Source organism: Saccoglossus kowalevskii, chromosome 1 (genome assembly GCF_978046115.1).
Source record: "Saccoglossus kowalevskii chromosome 1, keSacKowa6.1, whole genome shotgun sequence".
NCBI classification, from domain to species: Eukaryota; Metazoa; Hemichordata; class Enteropneusta; family Harrimaniidae; genus Saccoglossus; species Saccoglossus kowalevskii.
Genome location: NC_140641.1, coordinates 17548499 through 17570542, shown reverse-complemented (window position 1 = coordinate 17570542; position 22044 = coordinate 17548499). Strand labels below are relative to the sequence as shown.

Sequence of the window (22044 nt, the reverse complement as noted above, 5' to 3'; positions counted from 1 at the left end):
AATATTTACTCTAAAATACTTTTTTTTTTTTTTTCAGGAATTTTTCCTGTTAGCGGTACTAGATATTGAAGATACAAGTATCAACAAACATAATCCATTCAATTATCAAGCTGAGCCACCTAAACCATGTGGTTATTTCTTATTGATGCCTTCACAAAGTACAACATTGTTGATTAAATCAATTGCCGTAAACGAGTTAATGCTACCATGCGATTTTCAAATACCCACAGAAAGACCTGTGAGTGATACCATGGAGATGTTATCAGATTCCCTTGGCCAGGTACAGTTAAACTTGTCTGAAACAAATAGACTGAGAAAAAGAGTACATGTATTTGGTGATGATCATTCAAAGAAGTTATTTATGCAAGAAATTCAATTGAGTGATTTAGATAGGATTTTATGGTGCAGAGATGATTGATAGTTGACACACAGCATTTGGTTTTAATACACTGGTACGTTGACACAAAATAAGAATTCCTGGGAATCTATTGGAAGAAGTGAGGTAGAAATTGTTGCACTTGCACAACCTTGTAGTAAGAATCCCATTTTAATCATAAATGCAAATTTCAGTTTATGTGTGCTTCAGGATGCGTGTCTAATGAACAGCTATATGATATATACAGTATTGAAAGTATTCAATGTAATTGGACAAAAGCAAAAAGTAAACTGTACATAACTGAAATTGTCAGAATATCACTTGATCCCTGCAAGTGATGCCATCCTTAAATCAAAGAAAGCTTAGAAAGAACTCCCATGTGCTGAGAGTATTGGAGACACATTAAATATAATTCGAAATTACTTAGCTGAAAACTAATTATGCAAATCAGAAAATTAATATGAACATATTTGAGTGTAAAACTAATGAGGTCTGCGCAATGTAACAGAAAATCTGTTTCCAAGTTTAATTGAAATGTGATTAGAACCAACAAATTATGAATTATTATGAACAGATTTTTACCCCAAACTAATTAGGTTTGTACATTGTCCTAGAGCATCTTTGTACTAAGTTTCATTAAAATGGAAATTAGTACTTTAGATATCAGTGTGAAAGCTTAAAATTGGTTAATTATGCAAATTAGGTAATTAATATGCACAAATATTTACCGGAAACTAATTGGGTCTGCATAATTATAGATTCATTTAAATGTGATGATTAGTACTTTAGATATCAGTAGAAAAGCTGAAAATTAATTATGCAAATTAGGTAATTAATATGCACAATTATTTACCCTAAAACTAATCAGGTCTCTCTGCATAGTCCTAAAGGATCTATGTACCAAGTTTCATTGAAATGCGATGATTACTACTTGAGATACCCGTGGAAAAGCTGAAAATTAACTAATTATGCAAATTAGGTGATTAATATGCACAAATATTTATCGGAAACAATCAATCTCTGCATAGTCCTTGAGTATGTAAAGTACCAAGTTTCATTGAAACGTAATGCTCACTACTTATATCAAATGCTGAAAATTAATTAATTATGCAAATTAGGTAATTAATATGAACTGATATTACCATAAAAACTATCAGGTCTGTGCAGTGTCATATGACATCTATGTACCAAGTTTCATTGAAATGTGATATCAGTGGAAAAACCAAAAATTGACTAATCATTATGCAAATTAGGTAATTAGTATCCACGGATTATTACCAAAAACTAATCAAAACCTAGCATTAGTTCAGAGCATGTATGTACAAAGTTTCATCAAAATCCAATCAGTGGAACAATCATGGAACAGCTAAAAATCAGCTAATTATCATGCAAATTAGGTAATTAATATGCACAGATTTTTACCAAAAACTAATCAAATCTGCGCATATGTTCAGAGCATCTATGTACCATGTTTCATCAAAATCCAATGAGTGGTTCTTTAGATATCAGTGGAACAGTCATAGAACAGCTAAAAATTAGCTAATTATCATGCAAATTAGGTAATTAACGAGCATGGATTTTTACCAAAACCTAATCAAATTTGCGCATTGGCCCAGAGCATATATGCACCAAGTTTCATCAAAAACCGATGTATGGTTCTTGAGATAGCAGTGGAACAGTCGGACACACATACATATACATATACACACACACACACACACTAACTGCAAAGACTCCCATTATGTGCTTCGCACATGGGAGTCAAAAATAAGACTCCAAATATTTCAAGTAAATTTTTTATACAATTAGGGATCTTGCACAGTCAGCTGACGTACAAGTGATAATAAAATAAATGCCATTAATTTACCCGTATTTACTATCTTGAATCTGACATGAATCTAAACACATACACAAGCTGTGAAAGGTGTTTTTCAGATTTCTACAAACAGTTTGGGTAACATTCAGCCAACCGTTTTTTGCATGGAAGCATCCCTTGCACACAGAACCTAGAAAACTAGATATCAGAAAGCGGAATTATCATGCAGTTGTAAGGCAGTCGTCGATTGCCTTCTCACTTGGATGATGTGGTATTGAACAATATTAATACATCAATGGCTTGTTTACTATTATAATAATAGTTTTATAAAATTAATATACTATTCTATATTTGTATTTACAGTTGGAAGTAGAAGAATCTTTCAATCCATTACTTGTGAAATCTTTCTTGTATAGAAGTCTCAGCAGTTCATTACTGAAGAATTCAACTCCTAGACAGCAGAAAAGGAAAAACTTTTCAAATCACTCCCTGGTGAGGATCATACTGGCATTTTATTGTTTCTCAGAAGTGCTTTTCATGCCCTTTTAATGCCATTCTCAAAACAATTGTCTTTTATATATTTAAAGGGTGGTGGTCATTGCGCAGCACATGTTCAAATTTCATGTAAACAATGCTTTTTACACATTGTATACGTCGCTATGAGTCCCATATCGAACAAAACTCAATGCAACTGAAATCTGCATAATTTTATTCCAAAATTGTTATCAAAATCTGTAGCCAATTCGAAACTACATCAAAAAATACATGTAAATATTCCAAACTAGTAGTCAAGGCAACCATATTATTAGTCAATTATTTTATAAATGACAAAGGCGTCTTTAATAAAAATGTCATATTGAGTACAATTAAAATGATAAATATATATGCTCTTCAATAGAGCAAGTTCAGAGACATTCAAAAATGCGTTTTCAACTAAGTATCAAACACGAGACAATCATCCTGCAATTACATTTTCATTATACAGAATTCCAAAACACAGAATACGTACCATTCTACAAGAGGAAGGGGACAGGGCAGAGGATCAATCAGGTCACAATACCCGCCGGTAACTTGTCAACCAAAATGCCGCCCGGTAGCTCAAGTGCCCAGTCAGCAGAAAAGGTACTGCCCTCCCCCACCACCTACTGCTCAGGATGTCTATACATTTGAAGATTTTCCCAATGAATTGTAGATCATACTTCAAATGAAATCCCAAACTATGTAAATTCAGGTGATGCATATACAGTGAACAATCCACGTTAGAATGTGCGAGAAATGATATGCAGCAAAAGCTTCTGGAACTACCTACACATCCATCAAGCCCTGCATCAAGATTTTCAATATTTGGATTTAAATTTCATTCATAGTTGTCATTTTATTTATTAATATTCATAAACTCATTAAAATACTTTCACAATACATCAATTATTTAATTCTGCAAAAGCACATTTATAATATTAAATGAAAAATTTGTAATGTTTACTAATAAAATGGCTGTTATCAATATTTTTTTTTTTTTTTTGGAGGGTGCAAAGTTCAAAATATTGACCCATTATGTAGTATCTCAGAAATAATTTCAGACACCAAAATATGTGTACCATACAGCAAATATATTATTATCCAAATGGGATCTTATTGACCACATATTATTGCAAGTCAGAGTACCCCTTGGAGATTTGGAAAGTAAGATGCATGCAGGACCTTGACTGATATAAGTTATACTTGGAGGTTTTCTGCATCTCCATCTCAACTAGCAGTGGGGAGCTGTGAAACATTGAAGACCTCTGCCAGTTATACATACCACTGAGCTGTAATGATAACTTAGAACAAGCAGCACAGATAAACTCAAAATTCTAATCAAATTGAAATAAATAAGCTTAGAAAGAACTCCTGTGTGCTGAGAGTATTGGAGATACATTAGTCATTAAAAATTAATTCAAAATTACTTAAACTTGAGATATAGATGAAAATGCAGAAAACTAATTATGCAAATAAGGTAACTAATGTGAACAGATTTAAGTGTAAAACTAATAAGGTCTGCACAATGTACCAAGTTTCATTGAAATGTGATTAAAACCAAAAAAATATCAATTATGCTAATTAGAGAATTAATATGAACAGATTTAACCAAAAATTAATCAGGCTGTCTATTGTCCTTGAGCATTTATGTACCAAGTTTTATTCAAATGTGATGATCAATACTTGAGATATCAGTATTAATTAATTATGTTAATTAGGTGATTAAGAAGCATAAATATTTACCAAAAACTAATATGGTGTATAGTCCTAGGTTCATTGAAATGTGATGGATACTCTTTAAAAGTTTCATTGAAATCCAATGAGTGGTTTTTTAGACATCAGTGCAACAGCCATAGAGCAGCAAAAAATTAACTAATTATGCAAATTAGGTAATTAATCAGGTCTCTGCATAGTCCTAGAAGATCTATGTCGCAAGTCTCATTGAAATGTGATGATTAGTACTCGAGTTATCAGGCGAAAAGCTGAAAATTAACTAATTAGGCCAATAAGTTAATTAATATGCACAAATATTTACTGAAAAACTAATCAGGTCTCTGCACAGTCCTCAAGTAACTATGTACCAAGTTGCATTGAAACGTGATCATTACTACTTGAAATATCAAAAGCTGAAAATTAATTATGCAAATTAGGTAATTAATATGTACTGATATTACCCTAAAAACTATGAGGTCTGTGCAGTGTCATATGACATCTATGTACCAAGTTTTATTGAAATGTTATGATTAGTACTTGAGATATCAGTGGAAAAGCTGAAAATTGATTAATCATTATGCAAATTAGGTAATTAATATAAACAGATTTTTACCCAAAACTAATCAAATCTGCGCATTAGTTCAGAGCATCCATGTGCCAAGTTTCATCAAAATCCAATGAATGGTTCTTCAGATATCAGTGGAACAGCTAAAAATCAGCTAATTATCATGCAAATTAGGTAATTAATATTCATGGATTTTCACTAAAACCTAATCAACTCTGCACATTATCCCGGAGCATCTATGTACCAAGTTTCACCAAAATTTGATTAGTGGTTCTTGAGATAACGGTGGAACAAAAAAGTGACATGCATACATACAGGGTAACTGCAAAGACTCCCATTTGTGCTTCGCACACAGGAGTCAAAAACACTGATATAAATCTTATATAAATTACTGCACTTATACAGTTGCCGTACTTTAATGAAACACCCAACATTGGTTGTCCAAGTGCACATGTGCGTTATACATCTCCTATTGTATAGGATAATGACCTATAGAAATAATACCTGTTCTTGAAAGAAATCCTAGGTGATATTCATGTAAATTGGAAAAAATTAGCAGTACAGCAGCTGTGGCTCACAACATGGCATTTTATAAAACCATTTTTTACAATTCATTTTTATTTTATAATTCTTTTTAATAACCATTTTCAGTTCTGAAATTGATTTTTAAAACCCACTTTCGATTCTGAGATGTTTTTATTTCAAAAACCAATTGTTAAAATTCGTTCTCATTTCCAAAATCTGTTTTCATTTTTAAAACTTATTCTAATCTGATTATCAAATTTACAGCTGATAAAATGAGAGCTCCAAGGTTGATTAGAATTAGTTATAGCAGTAGTTTTGCTATGTTTTGGTACCAGATAGGGTGTCGTCGGTGTACAAGCCGAACCACAAATGCATTCGACACCACAGTGCAAGCAGACCAATGAAGCCAAAAACCCTTTTATGGACCCAATGGAATCGGGGCTAAATAAGTTAGTCTGAAGAATGACTTGCATAAAGAAGACTTACCATGGAAATGTCACTTGTGAAAATAAAAAAAACTATCAAGAGTCAAGTTGAAATGAGAATCTCATTAAAAATAATTGTTTAATTTAATGCGACAGGTGGGGAAACTGATTTTTCAGTAAATTTTGATGTGGGAAAATAGATATAGTTCAAAGGGTAACGAAAATGGATTTTTAAAACAAAATTAGTTTTAAAAAGGATTACAAAATAAAAGGGAATTGTAAACATGCTTTTAAAAAATGCCATATTGTGACCCACCTCCGTTGCCATAGAGCAGTGTTGCATTCCATGTAATATCAGGTATATGAATATCATCGTAATATTTGTTCACAAGATGCATCTATTTAAAAGGGGCCTAATCAAATTAATATCTTTCTTTAATTAGTGATCAATAAGACTTCAGAAACAAAGTTTTCTCTGAATGATTAAACTGGTTACGTATTGTTGATAACAAAGAAGTACTTTACTTGCAAATGCTGAACGAAAACCGTCTGGTATCAACTGTTAAACAATAGAAGCAAGCCAAAAAGTAGTATTACTAAAATAAGTAACATCTTTAAGCATTCATGCCAATCAATTGTTTTAACTGGTATGACAAAAAAATTTTGAGCCAATGCTATTTTTAGTACGAGTACGAATACAAAATAACTCCATTTTTTGGTGATTTAAAATAATCAAAACCAAACCTTGTATTATTTTCAGTTATTCTTTCGTGTACCCAACCACCCAATACAAAGTATTAAAAACCATTGCATCACTCACTTCACCCCTTTCACTCACAAAAGGCTGTTCATGAATATGGACATTTTTATTCTTAGAAACAGTTTGTTGTAGAGGATTATATATCAACTTGATACTGGTGCTGATAAAATCAATACATGTTTTGACTGAGATGGTTCAAATTACTGATGGTGTGCTACTTACCCGAGAATCTAAGCACCCTTCCCCCAGAGACCTGTTACGTTACAGTGGTCGCTACAATTATAGCTCATACACCATACAAATGTACCTAAACTCATTTACCAGTGTAAGGTAATGTCTCAAGATAATAGACAAGTTTCGAGTTATAGCATCATCAGTCTGTTTTTGTGCGATAATGTGGGGTTGATTTCTAATTTGTTCACAAGTTCCTGGTGAGCTATTGAACGTTTAAGTGTCGAAATCAAGCCTATGGTAACTGAGGAACTCAAAACTTGTCTATTGAGACTGCTTTACTTCCAAAAACAACTGCAGTAATCATACAAATTTACACCTGACGATGCATTATATGTATAGAGGTATCGGGAAGACCTCTAAATCACTAACAGTATATACTACTTCCCACCATATCTCCAAATAATAACAATTAGCATTTTAGACTCAGAAATTAAACATTTGGGACCCATGCAAGTACTGATTAAAGCACACACCAAGCATTTTTATTAAAAGACAAAAATATTGAAAAGAAATTACATTGAGACGATAAAACCAACTATTCACATTTTTAAAGAAAAGTAGTGCAAATTGTTTTTATATGTACAGTGTAATCATGAGTGCTTGGTATCAATGACACACACTACCAAAAAATATGCTTCTCAGAAAAGTATTTCAGATGCTGTCACATGGTTTATGGATCAGCTGCTTTAGGCACAGAAAGATGAGAACAAAGCGACAACAATGCCCAAATCTCTGTTGATGGGAATATAATCAACAGGGTGAAACTTAAAGTCTATGTTCTCCAATTTCCAAATTTGTACTGTATGGTTTGATCATTAGTGAATACGAGTCAGTTCTTCAACCATTTTAACTAAGTCATCTACAGTAGCATCTCTTTTCATTCCACCATCATCAATCTGCATGATAGATAAAATTTGAAAATTACAGAGCAGAACAATTTAATCTAAAGTTTGATTGTAGAACAGAGTTACATTTTGTGTTCAGCAACCATATCAATTAGAGGTGTTTAACCCTTCGAGCATCAAAGTCAATATTTGTCACCATTTACAACAATTTTACCAAAAATTGGATCACAACCATCAATGGTAAATTATGTGCAGTTGATCCAAAATTATTAAACAAGCTGCCTCTCGACTGAGATAGCACCGCTGTTAGCAATGCACATTTTAATTAGAAAATTGAAGATATCATCATGAAATGAACAAATCTGAGAGAGGTTCACCTGTAGTGCCTATATGTACAAGTACAACAGATGGTCCAAAATTATTAATCTCGGCTGAGATAGCTCCGCTGTTAGCAATGCACATTTTAATTAGAAAATTGAAGATATCATGAAATGAACAAATCTGAGAGCAATTGGGCTTGTAGTTTCGAGAAGTCGAAAAGGCATACATAAAAACAGGCAAATATTTTGAACAAAATCTGGATAGAAAAATGGTGGTGCTCAAAGGGTTAAACAGAGTCAACAAACATCCAATAGGTACAATCTAATCTACACAAACTGCAACTTTACCTGCAATCCTTGTATGACTTCACCCATTTTATCTCTGTTAAGATCTAGAAAACTCTCGATAAGGTCTCCATCTATAAAGCCAGTTGTAGGTTCAGTCTTTCTCTCTGTATGAAACGATCTCCAAGTGAAACAAAGTTAAGGAAAATAATTTCATACATTTCAATGTAAATAAATATCCATCAATGTATTTGGTGGTCATAAGTGTACCAAAATCCAGGGACTGACTTTTGACATGTTAAATAACATGTATGGACAGATTGTCAGTGTCAATTGTGATAAGTTTAGCTCAGAGTCTAATGAGCCACTGCTAACAGGTATTACGAACTTTGTACTAAATCTAAAGATGACATACATGTGCATTAATAACCATGTCATCGACTCGTAATCAAAATGAAAGGCACCATACAAACCTCCGTACACAAATGAGGTAATTGTACGTCATACAATGTTGTGCTAAGATGTGCACCACTGTACATGTATTTCCATGGGATGTGAGCAAAACTGCTGCGGAAAGCCGGTCAAAGAGTCAGTGAAAACAGCTGAAGTCGAGAAAACAACACAAATTCAAAACTATGAGAGAATCCCGAACAACCAAATTTATATATGTTGCACATGTAGTGGTAATCTTGTTACACTGTTTAGGAGAGTCTTAAAAAGTAGCTTGAACAACAGTACTTTGAGAGTTTGGTTGCAGGGGGTGAAAACCCAAATATTCGCTCCCGAGAATAGCAGCCACAACAGTGCAACATCATTGACATACATTAATAAAGACATTCTGACACAAAAAGGTGTGAAACACCAGGCTGAATTTGAACCACTTTGACAAATTATCAGACGTTAAGTTTTGTTATTACACATATGATTAAAGCTTTAGAAATAAGAGCCACAGCAGAATACTGATGTAGATGTGATAAACTTAGCACACACAACAATTCACAATAATTACTTAAAAGGATATAATGCATGGTCTATCTTTCCCACACTCTTTATGACTTTGGTAAGTTTATTTTGTACTTCGAGCAGAAAACTGAACAATTCCTCAGAAAACTGAGTAACCAGACCTGCAAATAAGACGAAAATAAACACACTAAATCAACATTACAGGCAAGTCACTGAAATTAATTCAACATGCCTAGTTGAATTTAGGTAGGATTTCCTACATACTGTATGAACTTGCTATCAATGTGCATTCCCTCACATAATTCTAACACAAGATTCACTGATGACTAGCTCTATAAAAATTACAAGTGGATTAGGCCTCCTGATGTACACCTTTGAAACCATAAAACAATAAGTATATTAGCCATCCTCATTTGGATTTTATATTTAAATTCCATATACTGCATTTTAGCATGTATTTTATTAACAACATTATGTTGGTCCTGACATGAAGGAAAATCTTGAGGTCATGGGGCTTCCCCCGACCTAGATTTCTCTGTCCGTCATTGGCTGAATAGCAGATTAATGCCTATAGTTCAATATAGTAATTTTGGACTGATGAGTCTATGGTGGGTAATTGAACGTAGTGAATGGGATCATGCAGTCAAGTTTTTGTGTCAACAAGCATTATATATCCATATCAAACTATGATACTTACCAATAGATCCATTGACTGTACCGTAAAGTACAGATCCTTGCGTTGGAGTGGAACTTTCACCAGGATGTTGCATTACTAATGAGCCATGTCGGAACACATTGATAAACTCACCGACGTGGAACAACCCTACTTCTTGAAGATGCTGTCTTTCTTCATCAGTTGTTGCAGCACTATAAATATTAATAATTCAATAGAGAAACGAGGCTGATCGTTTTACAGAATTACGGTCAATATAAATAAATCAAAATATCTCTGGAGAAGAAAGTAGGGTGATCTACCATGAAATAATGAATTGTGTCTCCTTACAACAGAGAACAGTGTCAGTTGCATGTACGATGCAAGTCTGGAGACAAGCATAATACTTATCAAAACTGTTTTTGTTTTATACTACCAAGTCTTATTTATTTTATGTGCTTTACAGAAATTACTGTGCAAGACATCAACCACAAATGACGCAGACACAACAAACAATAGAGTGTGCACGCACACAGTATCCATACAGTCATTATGTAACTGACCGTGTAGCATCCTAGGTATGTGTACATGAACAAGTGTTTTTACACAGTCAGTATATGTACAAGAAATGATCATGCTTTTCTGTGCTTGGTTGAACAGTTTTTCTCCATTCCTCTTACCTATCTTTCTGGCAAGTGAATAAATTGAATGAATTTTCGGAGCCAAGGAAATTATCGTCATCCAATATTTCCACTGCTGACATCCAGTTTGGATTGTAGTCCCTAGCAATCTAATACAAAGACAAATAACACATGAATATCACAAATGTGTCGTTTCTAAAATATCAAAACATCTTGTAGTATGCATGACCTGCATGTCATTCATTCATTTATTCATTTTGGTCAAGAAATAAAATATGAATATAGGAACGTGTGCAAAAAAATTCTATTGTTTTTGATGTTAGATGATAAATAAGGTTTACAAAACGTAGTTTCATATGATTTACAACATTTTGGTGTACACTAAAGATGCAGGTATCTTGATAAAAAGATAAATATACCATTAATATTGATATGCTTTAAATGAAGGGCCACATGTAGTTTTGGCGTCTTCTATAGCGAGTTGGAATCCGCTGACATTTACTTGCTGTATATCAAAGAGTTACAGCATTCGCTATCCGAGTCAAATGTATTGTAGATGGATGGATGAAGGCAGTACTTACAATTACCAGTACATCAATTTCTGTACAAATGGGTTAATTTGGTATTGTGTTCATGCATAATTTGTGGTAATATTGTGACAACCTCAATACTAAATTTATAAATATTTTTTAAAGTAACAATTTATTGACTTACACGGAAGCCATTAATAGAAAAAGCATTGCTTACCTCTTCAAACGAGCCTTCCATCGGTTTGTACCTCAATAACGTCATAGATCTCATCAGATCACCAACTAATATGAAATCACCTTTCATCTTGAGGTACAATGCTATGATATTACTAAAATGACTACATTCAACTCGCAGTTCCCGATCACCGGTCCATTCGAACAGTCGGACCTGTTAGAAATTTATAAATATAATTACAAATTACAAGTACTGACCTGTTTATATACAAGTATGATGAAAATGATAATCTATAATGGTAATAAAATCACCATACTCACAAGCGGAGTTACAACAGTGTGACTTCAAGGAAATCATGGCAGAATGGATTGAAGGTTTAACTTCACGGCGACATCAAAGACAATTGCCTCAATGGCCAAGGAGTTTCTTTTAGTGCAGTTTGAAAAACACAGATTTCCGTACACTATTCTTATACGCCATCGGCTATTTTATAAATTTTGTCTTGTAAATGGATGTCCTCTCAACTACAAGATCAAGTCAATTTCAAGCCCTGGAGTTTAGGATTCCATTTCACAGAATATTACTATATATGGTCCCACGAGAAGAAAAGGCAAATAAACAAATGCCAAGTGAATCTGGTTCAAAGAATGTCAATGCTTTCCATTGAAAATAAAGAAAATACGATATTACGTTTATACATAAAGAAAGACCTACTCACAGTGCTATTTATACTGGACAAGAGTTTACCATTGAACTCCAGCAATGAATAGGCAGCACCCTTTATGTCTTTTTCAGCTACTTGATTTAATTTACCTGAGAACAAGTTTAATGCATTGATGCAGTAATTATTATTATTATACATCTGACAGCATATATCCACAAGTTAGTGTGTGATAATTTTACACAGGGTATCTGCATCCTACTTTAGTAGGAAATGCAAATATCAAATACAGAACAAGTTCCTTGCAAGAAAGTTGTCACTTTCACAATCTTCTTCAGTTCTGGGCTTCACACAATAAGCAGTTGGATGAGGGATGATGTATAATAAGGTTATTACTTGGAAATACCGAAAATTATACATTACTGTAGTACACAGTCGCATCCAGCTGTACTGCCTTCAAGCATACTGTCCAATACATCCTTGTAATAACGCTCATATTAAGGCATGGCCGATGAGCGAAAGAATACAAATCGTGATAAATTACCTTCATTCCAGTGAAATACGATGATTCTACCACTCTTGGGTTCAGATTCCTCAGGATAGACAAATCCAGTACCGACAATATAGTATGTATTGTTATCATCGCTGAGTTTACACGATACAAGACTGGTGGCATACTCATTGTTCATAAACTGATGACTGTGCAAAACTGCAGAGAAACAAAAGACGTAATACGTAAGCACACAATATGGTCTAGTGATAATTAAAATACATCTGCCACTACACACCCTTCAAAAACCAACCCAAAACATCACAAGGTCGGCACTCAGCTGGAGCCCACAGGGCAAAAGGGAAAATACCTGGCGACGGGACCTAGAGGCTGATTGTCCGGAGGTCGGGTTATACCTGGAAGGAAGTAGAGCATCTGGCGCAGGACCGGCCTGGTTGGAGAAATCTTGTTGGTGGCCTATGTCCCAGAGGGACGATAGGCATGAATAAATAAAAAATCTGCCACTACAAACAATCTAAGCGAAGCAAAAACTCGCATCACAATGCTCAAATCTATATCTGACCAGAATCTCACCTTCAAATGTATGTTGATCAATTATGAGTAAATTATAGATTTCTACTTCATCTCCGAAAGAGCTCTCCCCGAACTTATCAGCACCACCATGGACATTTTTACTTGTGTTAGTGCTGCTGGATGTGCCAAGCGCACTGGTACTTGCACTGGGTCGAGTTGGTATCGTGTTTGCTCCATCCTTGTACTCAACACGGCCGGTAATCACACCGAATGTTTGTGTGGCTTCTTGGTATGCTATCCGCCTTGGGGATTCACCAAGGGGTACTGTACGGATATGGAGCTTCTGAATTTCATCGATGGTACCAATAGTCAGTGTGGTGTCGTTAGCTAAGGCAAGGCTGCAAATACAAAACTTAGTCAGTATTCATATCCGCAAATAAAATCATTAATCACATGTTTGCTCATGACAGAGCTTACACAAAAAATGTGTTAAAAACTTTGCATACATGGATCAGTGCAAGTTTTTCACTTCATTTTAATTTTGCTATTTTCGCTGTTAACTGAAATTTGTTAAATTAAATTTATGTGAACATGTAAAATGACAATAGATCTGTGTTTCATTTGAAAATCTGTGAATAACATAACAATAATCAGTGAAAATTTAAGCTTCTACCATGCATAAAATCTCATGTGTGCTTTTATTAGAGCAATTACGGTAATTGCTTTGCAAGCCTACCAAGCAGTACAGCCAAGTTCCATTGCTACATGCGGTCATTTCAAAAGTAATCTATCAAAAAAACACTTCTTTTTTTCAAATTTTAAAAATCTGATAAAAATTTTAATTGTTTTAACAGTACCATATTTTATAATGACCATATATAACCAATGTTTTTTTTTATATAAATTTTTAACTGACCTGTCTGGATAGCCTTCTGAATTCAAAGGACACATGTAGCTGACTTCACGAAGATTGACATTAGAGAACACCAGTTTGTGATTACTGGAGTAAATAACGGTGGGTCTATCCGAACAAGCAAACACGTTGACGGTAGACAAAGATTTGAATGTTTTCAATACTGTGGGTTGAGTTCCGAGCGTGACCTTTTTGCGATCATTTAGGTAACCTGCAGAAAAGAAGAAGAGAAACACACATATACTCATTAACCCTGTTGAGTGCCATCATTTTTCCTGCCAACATTTTGCTTGTTGCATTTTGCTTTTTTATTGTCAATTTTGAACCAGATAAATATAATTTCCTATTGGCCAGAGATTTTGATTAAAATAAGGGAAAAAATGTGAAAAGGTCTTTTATGGGTATTCAATCTATTACAGTTTTTGGAAATATTCAGACAGTCAACTAGCAAGTTGGCTTGCAGTTTGTGAAGCATTTGGAGTTTGTTTTGTTCTAGACTTCACAGAACTGACAGTGTGTGATTGACTATTTCATAAGGGTGTTCAACATGACTAGTCTAGTGTACTTAGTCATCTAAATTGTATGCAATTCATGAAATATCAAAATAACCTGTTTAAGTATATTGTTATGAACATGTATCATTATGAAAAAGCAGCAATTTACCATCGTCTGGTTTGATAATGGAAACGATCTAAACTGCACGTGTCAATGGAACAGTGCCATCAAACCTAGATTGGACAACCTGCTAACTGTTATTCTCAGAACTGATGTAAATGTAGATTTACAGCTCACTTATTGCTATTGCAGAATGTCAAGCCACTTCACTTACCAGATTCTGTGTTAAGATGGAAATAAAACAATGACCCATCTCCCAGTGCACAGAGCAGGTAATGTATACCTTCAAATGAAGTCATCAGGATAGAACGAGGAATAATTTCTGCAAGCGAATCGACAAACAATTTTAATATCATTCAATATAATTTCCTGCATGTTCAAATAGTATGAAGCGAGACACGAATTGTGCGAATGCAATTTATTTATTACAGTGATCTCAAAATTTCAGACTGACTAACGATTCATTGCATGACACAATAACACTATCACAATACTGTTGAGTGCAAGTTAATTTTGAAATATATGGCTGTGTTTCTCATGACAACAACTTCTACAAACAAGTGATATCGTGTGATTACCTTAGAACACATCCCACAATTGACAATCAGTAGAACTATGAACCCCAAAATACTCTGGGAAACCACTGTTATATATCCGAGTAACAAATTCCTACAATGCATTGTGTTGCATCTTACCTCCTCCAAGCATTTCCACATGCATTTGTTCCAACCCTTGTAATTTTAAAATTCTAGCCGAGATATCAGTCCATAATCCTACAGCGCATAATTCGGCAACATCACTGCCCTCGGTGGTTGGTGTAATATCCAAACATGCCACCTCGTGTTCCAGTGTAGTGGAACTAAAAACAAAACAAAGTAAACATTAGAAGCAGGACACTGTAGGGAAATGTTAATGTCTGGTACTGTTACCATGGATATAGCATAATATGTGAAACATTTAATTTTTATCACAAGAAATTATGTTTTTTTATTTGTGACTGCTTGTCTAAATATCACCCATAGCAACTGCTAAAATATTTTGTTGTTTTCTATCAAAATTTACTAAAAATTGTGTCTCTAAGTTATAAACAGTTTACAGTAGCTAAAAGTCATCAATTAGTAAAATTGACAATACCTTATCTGAGTGACTTCACCAGGATGTATTTCTAAATAGAACAATTCACTGCCGACAGCGCATACAACTTGTCTGGTATTACACGATGCTACACTTATATTCTTCTCTGATGGTGGTTTCCATTCCCACACTAACCGCTTAGTTTCTGTACTCACAAGACGCACGGATGCCGTAGTAATCTGTGACAACAATTAGAGATAGGTCATTTCAATTTGGGGAGAGAGATTACAAAATTTAGTGTGCGATAACACACTAAATCTTGTGGCTAAATTTGGCGTGGGCAACAGAATACTCGTTTTCCTCTTGAAACTTTGAAGCAGAACCCCCCCCCCCCCCTCCTCACCTGATGGAAAAATTACTTCAATAGAACACTTAACTGTAAAGATCACCAGCATTATTGATGACAAAAGTTGACAGTCCAACCAACTTTGTATTGGCCAAATTCCATCATAGTAGTGATATTGCTATCCAATATGAACACAAATAATCAAATGACCATGCTCACTCTTATACAACCCATTTACATCCATTTATAGGCCAATTTTTTTTAAGATCGGTACATTTTGTCAGGATACTGAGTATTACCACTTCAATGAACGAACAAACATGCTTTGTTACAGGTTATTTTAAATCTACAAATAGCACTGGTTCCACGCACCTGTATGAGTTGATTACTGTTTACATTGCCACAAAAGAATGTCTGTTGATCGCTATCAAAACCTTGCATCTCAGTTTCTTCTACTTCCTCACCATTTAACATTAAAACACTGAACAAAAAAAATATTATTACACATCTGTCACTATATTGAAGTAAATTACAGCGTGTCGTGATTGTACGATATTGCATTAGATATCTGCATCCTACCATATTAGGAAATGCTCATTCCAAATAATGAATGATTATGCGACGGACACTTTAAAAAACAAAGTTCATAGCGGGAAAGTTCTAATAATTTTCTCCATTTTATTTAACTCTTGGCTTTCTATACCAAACGATGTGCACTCTGACACTACACGATCACATCGACCTCTGCTACGTCTTCGGACATACATGCAACATCCTCGGTTAATCTCATATTCACACTCATAGAATTCACACTTCATTTTATTTGGACAAAAACAGTAAGAAACATGCATACGCAGATCCAATTTGGCCATCACACCGAACAAGTTTCAAGATGTTGATTTTCATTATTCATGACTCCATACTTAAATGGCAGTGATTTTCCCACAATCCAATGTGCTCTTCTAATGGAAATCACAAGTTTGAGGTTTGACCTGGGCGCGACTTGCACTAATTACCACCTGTGACTCCTAATCACCTAAAAAAACATCTAATTAAAAGCTTGGTAACATCTCAGTTTGTACTTGTTGATCTGCGCAACCGTCAAAGTCGCCACCTTTGTTTATACGAGACCTATATATCTCGCGTATGCGTGGCGTGATGACTACCGCCCTTTAATATACCGATTACTGATTATCATTGCAAGCACTGTGTGCCAGGGAATAAATATTAGATTTTGGTCTGTAGGAGTACACTAGAAAATCTGTATTAGAATCAACGGCTGATGTTAAAATTGTACAATACAACAGAGCGAATACACTCCTATTATAACATCTACACATGAGAAATGGTGAATGTTTGGGTCTCAATTGTTCAAAAAAAAGGGTGTGTGGCCATTAATACAACTTTTATGGTACTGGAAATAATTCCATGTTACTTACCGTGTCTGGCCTACAAATGATAGCACCAATGTGTCGTCATAATCAGTATTGACATCTACACGTAATGGCCAGATTCCTAGAAACGTACAACATTTTAGATTCATTAATGTCCATGTTTAATTACGGAACAATAAACATGATTAAACATGAAATTAAAATGCATTAATTATTCACTGGGTTTTACTTATTGTATTTTCTCTGCTGAGCAAAATCCAATTTATAATAAAATCCATGTGAACTCAGTATTAAAATTATTCAGGAAGACTTTTGATATCACCACTAGATATCTGTGCTCTCGCTGTCGCTCGCAAATGTCGTAAATTACGAAATTTGGACGAGATTTACGAACAAAATAAATATCTATTAGTAGGATTTACGAACACATTTTGTACAAAATACCCTCGCAAATCGCCCTCATTTAATTGTCAAGACTCGACTGTGATCATCACGCGTGTTACGGTTTGAGTGATTGTCATTTTAAAGTTAAACAATGTCCCGTTACTTCTAAGATTGCAACAATTGTTACATGGTGATCGCGATCAACACGGAACTGCCATTGAATGTATTTTTCCACTCTAAAGTTATTTTGGTGTCAACGCACATGCGTAGTTTAGTCGACATGTGTTTCAAGATACCCCGCGACATTACTCTCAGTATGGAACGGTTTCATGTCGCCCTTATCAAACACGTGATTTGTTTATTTATTGAAAATGGAGACTACGTCAAAAAGGAGCAGACAACTGCTCGACGAGTATTTTTCACGACGAGATGGAGAAATCGCTAAATCGTGTTCAGAACCAGAAACATATGGGTGTCCTAACCCTGACAGCATCAAGAAACGGAAAGTTGATCGTACTGCAGCACGATTTCAGAAATAATGGAAGGTTAGCTGCGGTTCCGTAGCGCTTTGGTGCGACATACAATCTAATTTTGCCCTACCAATTTCATTCGGACGTCTTGTTTTTATTTTTGTTGTTGTATGTCGAACATGGGCCGGCCAGTGTCTGTCACGTAAATAATGCGGTCGGCAACATAGGGCTATTATTCCACAGCTAATGGAAGGTGAGACAATGTTAGCGAATCGATCGAAAAATACTATAATTTGTGTAACATTCTTACCGGGCATTCTTAGCATTGAGATCGAGTTACAAGACCGAAAGTTACTTTAGTTACTTTTTCACTTTAATTCAGAAATTTCGATGAAAATAAATAGTCATTTTGTGTCGTCATAAACGTCAACATGCGGGTTTGCATGATGAGCACGGGAGATTACTTCATAATATTGATTGGCATAGTTTTTTTCTGAGAAATTTCCCGTGAAAATTTATTCACAGACTTGTGTTCTAGGCAGTGAACTTTTGAATGATAACTATTTTCCCCACTGTTAACAATGTGAGCTTATCATGAATATGTTTAATTAATACTGAGTTATTCAAATAAAGGTTCTGGTGTCTACATATTATATTTTGTTGTGATGTTTTGTTGTACCATCATAAATGGTACATTTTGTGGAGCAGACTGCCTAATTTGATGTCATGAAATTACACACAAAATTAGAGCTCAAGTTGCACCAGCAAGCACCATTTTCAGCATGCTGTTCTTGTTTTCGGCGGACGACAGATGCGACACCTCCCTCTCCTTCTCTCTTCCCTGTTGTGCTCGGTCGCGGGAAAATGCTCCGCAGTTTCCAGACAAAGTTTACTAATACTTTTTTTTCTTGATTAGTAAATTTACTATTACCTAGCAAATTCCAGAGAGAGCCCAGGATATACATTTGTAATAGAGATTTGTTTACAATTTTTTTTTCCCAATGCATTTATACAAAAGATGCCCAACATTGGAATGATCATAAAAAAAGAGCCACTTCACAACAACATTGTTTTTCAATTTAAAAAAAAAAAACAATACTGACAATGATACTAATCCAAAAACATGCCATATACTGTAATACAGGAAACCAAGGTATTATGACTGCCAATTTGTGAAAAAGACACACGCAGACATGCCCAGGGATTGAAATAGAATTATTTTCCCTGCATGCACAGTGTGCATGTTGAATTTGAAATTTATCTGCACTAACTTGTTGTGAAATGAACCAATTTTAAAGTTTTAATAAAATTTACGGGTTATCGAATCATGCGATCACGAAAGAATTATTTTTTTTTCAAGTTGTCTTAATGTTGGTTGAACTTAATTTAGGCTTAGTGAATATAATGAGAAAATGTTCATTGCTACATGCACAGCGTGCACATTATATTTTGAGTTTACTTGCACTAGCTAATAATCTATGTGCATAGTGCAGTGTGCACCAGAGTATTTCAACCCCTACATTCATAACTGACATTTACCGGCCACAGTTTCTCTTATCACAAAATGCACTCTCAGTTTTTTTCATATTTTTTTTAAAAAAAATTCTGATTTTGACCAATATAAAAATGGCCAAAAATGAAGAACTCATAAAAAAAAAAAAGACATAAAAATGTGCAAAATTCAGCTACAATATATTAGCAGAAAAAATCAAAACAAGAATTAACATTAACTATCTATTATTGATGTACATCTTTTCAGAAAACCAAGAACTGTAATCAAATCAGACAGAATTTCTCTCTCATTAATTATGCAATTAAAATGTGAATTATAAAATCAGTTACAAGACAGTAATTGAATACATCCCCACAGTGGGCCCCTTGTTAAATTCAACGATCATTACCTTTAATTCCTGGCAGATCAATACTAGCATGTTCATGAATACCAATACCATTACGAATTATCCGTAGTGAACCTTCTTTATAGGCACCAGAACAAGTGACAAGCTAAGCAAGAAAACATCAGATAGTATGTCAATTCAAGTCAGTATGGTTTAATGGTATTTCAATGTTGTGTCATACATACAATTGTAGTAATGTAATCTAGTAATTGTTGTCACATTTATAACAGAGGTCAATAAAGCTTTAAAAGACCATGCTTTTTATTTAAACTCAAGAATAAATTTGTAATTTATAGTTTTTCACAATTACGGGCATTTCTGTTGTTTTACAAAATTTAGGCAAATGATGGTTTTAATATTATCATTATTTCACTTGTAACTAAATATTGCGTTGACGGCATTCTGTACAAAAAATAAAAGCACATACTTTAAAGTATATTAATATTCCAATCATTATTAGAATATGCCTCACTTACCTGTCCCTGTCCTTGCCTTTCCAAGTCTACAACAACCATATCAACAATAGGTCCTAGGTTTATAAATGTCTCCATCACTTGCACATAAGAACCTTGCTCATTGGGATCAATGTTCAACTTTCAAACACAAAAAAGAAATCAACATCAAACAGTGAAATCAACATAAAAGACTGTAAATATTTTAGCTAAATGAAAGTACCAGTAGATCTGGAGACAGGACAGGTAAATGTCGTTTTTTTGGACCTTTTTCTGCTGGCCAAGGGACTTTTAATTTTTCCATTTTATGTACGTGCAAGTGCAAAAGCTTACTGAGCATATCCACCATTTTGACACTGTAACCATAATCCATGTTTGGGACTAGTTGAGTGGACTATGTGACAATATTCCTCTCATAATGTGTTTGTGGCAGCTTCGTTGCATGAACCAGGCCTTCTAAAACCCCAAAACATTACAACCCCTCTTGATCTTTTACCACCCCACCTATCTTCTCTAAAGTCACAACTCAAACAGGAGAGCTTTGGACTCCTGCTCGAGTCAGAGACAGTCATCCAGGTTGACCCATTTTTGGTGTTTACTCCTCAAGCAGGATTTTAATTAATACTTGATCCACGAAAACCAGCATCTTGCACTTGGTGCAACAACAACTGTGCTACTGGTGATTTACTGGGTAAAACGTCACCTGCTGTCTTTTCTGCTATGTGAAAAGGCTTTCAGTTCAGCATACTATTTTCACTGATGGAAATTTTTTTTTTCCATGGTTTTATAGGATGAGAATATTTTGTGATTTTTACTGACTCATAGGAGTCACTGTACATACGCACATGTAGCAGCAGTGTTATCAACATGCATCTCAGAGCAAATGGCCCTAATAAATAATTACAAATAAATAAATAATAAATAATTAGTGGGTGGCATCGAAAGTTATTTATTAGGGTCATTCGTTTTGTACATGTATATGTGACTCCTACAATGTAAATGACTGGCATTTTCCAGGAGACATATTTTTGAGAGTCAGTAAAAATCAAAAAATATTGTAGTGTTATGTAAATTACAAAGACCTGGTGCTCATATTTAGTCTAAACGCAGGAATTGAACACACACCTTTACTAACTGTGAATCACCCAGTCTGGAGCCAACGTAGACAACACCATTATCTAAATATGTCAAACATTCTGCTATAGCAGTCTGTAATTTAAAGAGAAACAGAATTAGTTTTCTATATAGACAATAGTTAGCTCTAGAGGAAAGGTCTGCGACAAACAATAATCCAGATAAATATAGGTACAGAGAGGAAAACAAGCAGCCTATCGGCTGAGATAGCTCCGCTGTTAGCAATGCACATTTCAATTAAAGAACTGAAGACATCATTAGAAAATGAACAATATGAATACAGTGGCCCCTCGCTAAGTCGCGCCTCGGTAAGTCGCGATTCGGCTAAGTCGCGG

The 22044-nt window shown here is 34.6% G+C and overlaps 1 protein-coding gene across 1 annotated transcript in view; it reads right to left on the bottom strand.

Annotated features, from left to right (window-relative positions):
- Window positions 1-7387: 7387 nt before the first annotated feature.
- Window positions 7388-22044, bottom strand: part of LOC100370988 (DNA damage-binding protein 1-like) — a 30750-nt gene continuing 16093 nt past the window's right edge. Inside the window, exons 8-25 of the mRNA XM_085499734.1 lie at window positions 21701-21784; window positions 20600-20716; window positions 20127-20229; window positions 17417-17492; window positions 16350-16458; window positions 15692-15870; window positions 15253-15416; window positions 14772-14879; window positions 13946-14153; window positions 13090-13427; window positions 12550-12714; window positions 12063-12157; window positions 11387-11557; window positions 10679-10788; window positions 10044-10213; window positions 9405-9507; window positions 8447-8570; window positions 7388-7829 (exon numbers count right to left, since the gene is read on the bottom strand). Coding sequence (XP_085355860.1) covers window positions 7749-7829; window positions 8447-8570; window positions 9405-9507; window positions 10044-10213; window positions 10679-10788; window positions 11387-11557; window positions 12063-12157; window positions 12550-12714; window positions 13090-13427; window positions 13946-14153; window positions 14772-14879; window positions 15253-15416; window positions 15692-15870; window positions 16350-16458; window positions 17417-17492; window positions 20127-20229; window positions 20600-20716; window positions 21701-21784 — 2505 coding nt within the window. The 3' untranslated portion in view covers window positions 7388-7748. The remainder of the gene's footprint in view (window positions 7830-8446; window positions 8571-9404; window positions 9508-10043; window positions 10214-10678; window positions 10789-11386; window positions 11558-12062; window positions 12158-12549; window positions 12715-13089; window positions 13428-13945; window positions 14154-14771; window positions 14880-15252; window positions 15417-15691; window positions 15871-16349; window positions 16459-17416; window positions 17493-20126; window positions 20230-20599; window positions 20717-21700; window positions 21785-22044) is intronic.